Source organism: Alosa sapidissima, chromosome 12 (assembly GCF_018492685.1).
Source record: "Alosa sapidissima isolate fAloSap1 chromosome 12, fAloSap1.pri, whole genome shotgun sequence".
Lineage (NCBI taxonomy): Eukaryota > Metazoa > Chordata > Actinopteri > Clupeiformes > Clupeidae > Alosa > Alosa sapidissima.
Genome location: NC_055968.1, coordinates 29481221 through 29489268, shown reverse-complemented (window position 1 = coordinate 29489268; position 8048 = coordinate 29481221). Strand labels below are relative to the sequence as shown.

The 8048-nt window shown below is 49.8% G+C and overlaps 1 protein-coding gene across 5 annotated transcripts in view; it reads right to left on the bottom strand.

Moving 5' to 3' along the window:
* Positions 1–48: 48 nt before the first annotated feature.
* Positions 49–8048, bottom strand: part of swt1 (SWT1 RNA endoribonuclease homolog) — a 34966-nt gene continuing 26966 nt past the window's right edge. For all 5 annotated transcript variants that reach the window (XM_042058048.1, XM_042058050.1, XM_042058049.1 and 2 more), the window contains one exon: positions 49–866. In XM_042058048.1, the coding sequence (XP_041913982.1) occupies positions 776–866 (91 nt within the window). In that variant the 3' untranslated portion in view covers positions 49–775. The remainder of the gene's footprint in view (positions 867–8048) is intronic.

The window sequence follows — 8048 nt, the reverse complement described above, 5'->3', positions numbered from 1 at the left end:
GTGCGCTACGGCAGCCAAGAACAGAACTCAAGCGAGCAGCTTTCAAAACAGGAGACTTTCAAGAATGTTCCAGGTTTCGAGCCCTTACTATCTAGTCTCAGTCTTTTTTTTTTCTTTTCAGGAGACTCCAGCTACTCATTGGCCAGGTCAGACTAAACCCCAGAGGATTATTGACCTGGGTGGAAGATGATAAGCAGTGATCCGCCAAGGTCCTGCTAAAGATCTTGCATTGGCACTATTGGCTTTTTTTAAGGTATGGTCCCTGATATACTGGCTATGTTAAAAACAAACAACGTGAGACAAACAACGGCAACTAATAACTTGCAAGCTCCTCGACTCAACCCTGAGGTTTCCTGAGTCATTTCAGACGAGCTCTTGTGCAACCCTGTGATTTCTAATAAAGTTTTACGAATGGGAAACAAATGCGTGGTGGCAGGGGAGAACGACATGATCTCTGGGCTGCTGGTGTCTGCCTGGGAGATGGGGGAGATTTAAGGTCTCTGGATCATGCTTAGTGTTTGGATTCTTGGGTGGGTTTGGTTGCGGTCAGTCCAGGTGTTTCAAAAATAATTTCAAAAGTAATTCCGCCTATGACAGTTGGTACATAGGGTTAGGGAGAATAAATGGGGGTGGGGGTGGGGAGTTGGATTTGGATTTAAGGGGGGAATTGGACAAAGTCTGTCCCAGGTCCAGGGTTGTTAGTAGGGGATAGGGTGAGTGGTTGTGGTGCTCATGGTGGAGAGGGACCGGGGATGTTGGGACGGGGACGTGGTCGTCAGCTCCACGCCTGCCCCACTGCGGCAGCACACCTCTCCAGATCCACCTGCAGCTGCAGCAGTTGGCTGCCGCCCGTAAACAGCTTCTGCCTGGAAAACGAAAACACACACACACATACACACACACACACACACACACACACACACACGTGCATTAAGAGCAAAAAAAAAACACAAAAACAGACTGTCTGGCTGCACAGTGTATAGACGTGCTAAATTATCAGAAATAAATGGCAGGTATAAAAGTGCAAAATTAAAGTGTTTATTTTATTTTATGCACGCTTGCACAATCACACACTTGCTCAATCCTGAACTTGTAAACACCCATTCAGAGAGAGAGAGAGAGAGAGCCATCCTCAAGTGGCCATTGTTGACACTCTTGACAAACACCTTGCTGCTATCAGATAGGCAGAGGCCCAAATATGCTCCCCTGCCTGTTATGACAAACAGGAAGAACATTATGACAGGAAGAGGAAGTGACATTAGCAGACATCCTGCAAGGCCAGACGATCACATGACAATTTGGGAATGTTTATAGATTTAACCCATAAAATGGTCCACTGAAGCTAGCAGAGACAGATGAACAATTCACTGATATCAAGCTGATATTATCTTTACAATCAGACTCAGTCAACATTTCCAAAAGAGTTCAGAGCTTTGGTTTGTGCCAATGTATCACTACCAAAGCTCGATGAGCCAATCCCAAAGTCTGGACTCACAGTCTCACAGACTTTGGTGCACGTTCTTGTGAAATTCGTACTTACAGTAGGGCTTATGGCTGTCCCAATCCCATTTATACCTATCTGAGCCCATGTGGTCTTACACACTCACTCACTTAGCACCTGAGATCAATTAAGTCTGAGTCTTTAGTCCTTTAGTCCTCAGGGCCCACTTTGGGATTGGCCCATTGTGACCCAGCTCTCTAGTGTTGTTTTGATAAGCCTCACCCTCAACCCCACCCATGGATGAGCACAAATCCCCCATATATTTGCCCACTTAAAAAGTCAGGCTTCAGTTGAGCACCTCACCACATGATTATGTGTCTGTCTGAGGGGCTGTCTCTACTGTAAAGCTGTACGCTGCATGAGCATGTGTCACAAGGTCAGTTCGTTCGCCGTTCACGGGCCTCGAACCCGCCACCTTGACAGACACACCGGCATGGAAGACGAACGCTCTAACCACTGAGCTAAAAGCCCAGGCTTCCAAACTCAGTGGTTAGAAGCGTTCTTAAGGTTAGGGCTGTGAGGATTTACACGGGCAACTAGCAAGCTAGCTCAGTCTGCCTCCGGACCACTCCACTGTGGAGCTTGAGAGGGTTTGAAGTGGAGTTGTGCGCTGGCACGCAGACCTGTGGCCTGGGCTCCATCACCAGTGTGCTGGCGAGGCTGGCGATGGTGGCGAGGCTGGTGAGGGGTGCCCTGCTTGTGATGGGCGCCTGGGTAGGGAGCGGAGCTGGGCTGGGCTCATGTGGGCTTTATTTCCACCCCTATTTCCGCTCCCTATTCCAGACCCCGAGCTGTTTCCACTGGAGGAGCGCTGACAGCTGTGCTTCATGAGCTGCTGGTCTGTGTGCGTGTGTGAGTGTGTGTGGGTGTGTGTAAGTGGGTGTGTGTGTGCTTAAGACACAGAATGATGGATTATTTTTTTTTTAGAAAGAAATGAGGACACTACACACGTGCATGTGCGCGCACACACACACACACACAATTTGTGTGTGTGCTCATCACAGCTTCTTTCTCTCGCCCTTGTTTGTGTGCTCCCTTGTGTTCCCACCAGTTGTTGCGTAAGAGCCAGAAGAAAGGAAGGAATTCACCAGCCCCCCCCCCCCCCCCCCACTCTTTCCCTGCTGGTTCTTTATGTAACTGTGGCTCCATAGAAACCAGGCAGGTCTGAGCATGGCTCGCTGACTTAATACACACAAGGGTACACACACACACACACACACACACACACACACACACACACACACACACACACACACACACTTTCTTTCAGCTCCTGCATGTAATGCCATGAAGACACCGGAAGCAATGTTCCTCATAAATCACAACCTACATAGCATCCCACAAACAGTACTACACATCACACACACACACACCCACACAAATTAAAGCACCCCACACACATATAAGCCCACAAATATTGTACAATAAAAAAACAGGATAAAACTCCAAACAAACATATCTAATCCTTCTCATGCTGTGCAACCTCCCCCTTTATTAAAAACACAGATAAAAAGACACCATACATTTACTCCCACATGCACAGCATAGCACAAAACAATGCTAGCAGCGAGGGCTACACATATCCTCATGCAAAACAGAAGATGTAATCCCCATCCCAGGACTCTGGGGCTTCAGACGCCTGGCCTGAGGCTACGGGGAGAGAGGCAGCACATGCCACACCACTGGAGATCATCTCACTAGGCTGTGTTGCTGTTATGGAGTGTGTGTGTGTGTGTGTGTGTGTGTGTGTGTGTGTGTGTGTGTGTGTGTGTGTGCGTGCGTGCGTGCGTGCGTGCGTGTGTGCGTGTGTGTGTGTGGATGGGTGTGTGTGTGGGTGTATTCGCGCGCTCGAGGGGTATGTACAGTGGAGCGTGAGTGATGGATCTCTCCTTCTCTCAGTCAGCCTGCGAACGATGACCCCTATTCCGACGGCCCCGTTGCCACGGCGACCGCCTCCGCCACCCACCCGAGCAGTGCGGAGGCAGTCGCCGCGGCTGCAAACCTGATTAGAACGCCGAGAGAGCGCCCTGACCGCACCTCGCCCGCCGACACCAGGGCACTGGACGAGACATAGGCCAGACGCAGACACACACACATCTCTCATCAGGTAGCATTTAAACGTGTGTGCGTGTGTGTGTGCATGCAGGCAGGTGTGTGTGTGTGTTTCCAGAGCAGCACTGTCAAAACAGAACATCATGATGTGTTCCACAGCAGGCTATTTTTGGAGGCAGCGTGGAGGTAAAAACAATGCGTGTTTAAAAGTAGACAGCATAACACACCCACCCACACACACACATCAGCACGCTCTACTGACTGTGACTGCTTCATGGGTCTTAGAGCTCACAGTCCCAACTGATTGAGTTTGTGTGTGTGTGTGTGTGAGTGTGAGTGTGTGTGTGTGTGTGTGTGTGTGTGTGTGTGTGAGTGTGTGTGTGTGTCTAAGATACTTTGCCTCCAGCATCTTACATCCCTTGTGATGAGTTCTTTAATTAACCTTCTTAACATTCATCTGCTCTCACTCTTTTTCTTTTCTCTCTCTCACACACCAACACACACACACACACACGCACACACACACACACACACACCAACACGCACACACACACGCACACACACACGCACACACACACAGAGTCCACATGTGTTTGAATATGAAGGAACACAGAGTTCTTTTTGCTCTCACAAATACCCCTCTCATGCTATGTGTGTGTGTGTGTGTGTGTGTGTGTGTGTGTGTGTGTGTGTGTGTGTGTGTGTGTGTGTGTGTGATGATTGAAAGTGACATAGCGGTCCTGTCACTGTGGCTTGATGCCACCTCATTCCCTGCGTCTCTTTCCATCCCCCTTTCCGTTCTTTCTAATTTGACGGTCCTCTTCCCCTCTTTCTTCCAGGCAGCATTCCACCTTTTCCTTCGCTTTTCCGATCGCCCCTCCCCTCCTCCTTGCTCTTTTCCCTCCACTCTCTTCCTCTCTCTCTCCCTCTCTCAGTCCCCCTTTCTCCCCACATCCTATTTCCAATTCCTCCTCTTGGCTCATCCGTCCTCACAAATCTTTCTGTCCCCTTTTCCTAATCATCAGTGCCTTCTACTCTCATCCCCTCTTCCTCCTTCTCTCTCTCTCTCTCTCTCTCTCTCTCTGACCCCCCTCTCTCTCTCTCCCTCCCCCTCTCTCCCTCTCCCTCCCTCCTTCCCTCTCTATCTCTCTCCCTCCCTCCTTCCCTTTCTCTCTCTCTTTCCCTCTCTCTCTCTCTCCCTCCATCTGTCTGGCACACTCGCTCACTCAATTTAATTATTAAGCACAGCTCGGTCCTCTCCCCCTCTCTGCTCATCGGTCTGTCAATCTCTCCATCTCACTCTCTTGCACACGCTCTCTAACTGCAGTATGTATGTGTGTGAGTGTGTGTGTGTGTGTGTGAGAGAGACAGACAGACAGATAGAGAGTGTGTGTATGTGTGTGTGTGTGTGTGTGTGGGTGTTGACGTGTCTGAATGTGTGAGTATGTATGAGAGAAAAGCTCATAGAAAAGCTTTCTGGCACTGGAGTGTGCACACACGTGCACACACACACACACACACAAACACACATCAATAAACATGGCAAAATTGGCCTGTCTAATTGAATCCTAGGGCTGACACAGACAGAGACAGAAAACGGAAAAGAGAAGCTGGAGGCTTACAGATGGAGAGACAACTGACGCACACACACACACACACACACACACACACAGTCAAACTGAAATTGATTCCGAACTGCTCATAAACAATCATCTCAGTTGTGCATATCCATTTGGGATTTACCAGGCATGCTTCTTCTCTTGGCTCATTTCTGACATTTGAATTCAAGCCACACTGTTACTCTGTCTCTTGGGGGGTGAGTGCTCTATCAGAGATTCAGTGCTGATTCACATTTCCCCTTCTACCTCAGGTAGGACTTTGGTAGAGACAGACTGGCTTTTCAAAAGAGCAGAGACAGCTGAAGGTGAGATGGAAGACTAGCGGAGACTAACAGCCAGGCTACAGTACATCGCGCTTGCAACTGAAACAGTCGGTTCACGGAGCATGACCTGCAACAATTAGTAGCTTCAAGCGTAATCAATGGAATTAGACAGATCTTCTAAGAACAAAACAAAAAGTACACTTTTTTTTTCTCAGTAAGAGTGAATAAAAGAGTGATGACTAGATGTACCTTCTTTTACACTTCATGGAATCATCATGCATGTCGCACGTGTGCGCTAATATGTTTGACCCTTTCATATGTGTATGAATCCATCTGGCTCATAGACTGTATCTGGCTGCCTCTGATTCTCTCTTCCCCTTCTCTACACCCGTCCCTTCTGTGCACCACCCCCACCCCCTCTCTATCTCTCTCCCCAAGCAGATGGAGCCCCCCCCCCCCCCCCCCCCTTATGAGCTGGGGGGTGGGTTCAGGCTCTGGGCTCTATAAAGCACCTTGTCAATCTAAATTGGCGCTGTGTAAATACGACTGAGTTGAGTTCAGTTGAATTGAACAGAACTGAATTGAAAGAGAGAGACAGAATGATGGGGACTGGAAAGGAGCTGGACTGGGCTGGACTGATGAGACTGCTTTAGACTGACACAAAATGTGAGCAATGTGAACAAGGAGAAAAACATGGAGAAGCAGCTGGCATCTGTTTTGGAAAAAGACAGACAGGGACTGTGTGTGTGTGTGTGTGTGTGTGTGTGTGTGGGTTTGGGTTTGTTTGTGTGTCTGCGTGTGATTCTGAGAATCTCCAACTCATTTGCGCTGTCAGGCACAGCTAGTAGTGGCCTCTCTATAGGGGCTCCTCCGTGCTGTGCAGAGGGCTCACCTCCGCACACACACACACACCCCTCCGCTTGACACACACACACACACCCCTCCGCTGAGACCGGGCGGAGAGCTGAGGAGCACTCCACATCTCTCTCTCTCTCTCTCACACACACACACACACACACACACACACACACACACACACACACACACACACACACACACACCCTCTGCTGAGACCGGGCGGAGAGCTGAGGAGCACTCCGCATCTCTCTCTCACACACACACACACACACACACACACACACACCCCTCCGCTGAGACCGGGCGGAGAGCTGAGGAGCACTCCACATCTCTCTCTCTCTCACACACACACACACACACACACACACACACACACACACACCCCTCCGCTGAGACCGGGCGGAGAGCTGAGGAGCACTCCGCATCTCTCTCACACACACACACACACACACACACACACACACACACCCTCCGCTGAGACCGGGCGGAGAGCTGAGGAGCACTCTGCATCTCTCTCACACACACACACACACACACACACACACACACACACACACACACACACACACACACCCTCCGCTGAGACCGGGCGGAGAGCTGAGGAGCACTCTGCATCTCTCTCACACACACACACACACACACACACACACACACACACACACCCCTCCGCTGAGACCGGGCGGAGAGCTGAGGAGCACTCCGCATCTCTCTCTCACACACACACACACACACACACACACACACACACACACACACACACACAGTCTCTTAACTCCTGATGAGAGGAGGAGTGTGTGTACTGTAGTGTGAGAGCGTCCACCCCGTCCACACAGACCTGGGCTTTTACATAAGATCCTAAATCATTCACAAGCACGGCCTCTGACACGAGTGGAGCAATTCTGAGAAAATTAGAAAAAAAACACATTAAAAGCCTGTGTGTGTGTGTGTGCGTGCGTGTGTGCGTGAGAGAGAGAGAGAGAGAGAGAGAGTGTGCCTGTGTACACACCATTCCTGTCTGTGTCTGTGCATATAATACTGTATATGCTGCTACAATTCACAGGACTCAACCTCTCTCCACTGACCCGCAGTGAAAGGGTAACTGAAGGAGTATTGAAGGAGTGTGATCATGATCTATCTCTCTCTCTCTCTCTCTCTCTCTCTCTCTCTCTCTCTCTCTCTCTCTCTCTCTCTCTTCTCTCTCTCTCTCACACACGCGCACGCACAAACACAAAAACACACACACACAAACACACGCTTGCACACACGCGCGCACACACACACGCGCGCACGCACAAACACAAACACACACGAACACACGCTTGCACACACGCACGCACGCACGCACACACACACACACGCACGCACGCACGCACACACACACACACACACACACACACACACCACGCCTTCTACAGCCATCACCATGGGGCATGTTTCTACCCATGGCACTCCTGTTGCACAATGTCTCCCATAGAAACTCCCCGACCCCAGTTTAATATATTACTATCAGTATAATGTTAACAGCGTGTACACACACAAACACAGACACAAAGACATACACACACACATGCATACGCAAGCACACACACACACACACACACACACACACACACACACACACACACACACACACACACAGGGATATCATGGTTAATCATAGAGAGGAAGACTATGACTCACGGTCGTGAGGTCCCATGATGGAGGAGAGGAAAAAGCAAACATGTTGTGCAATACACTTACACAAGCCGCGTGAAA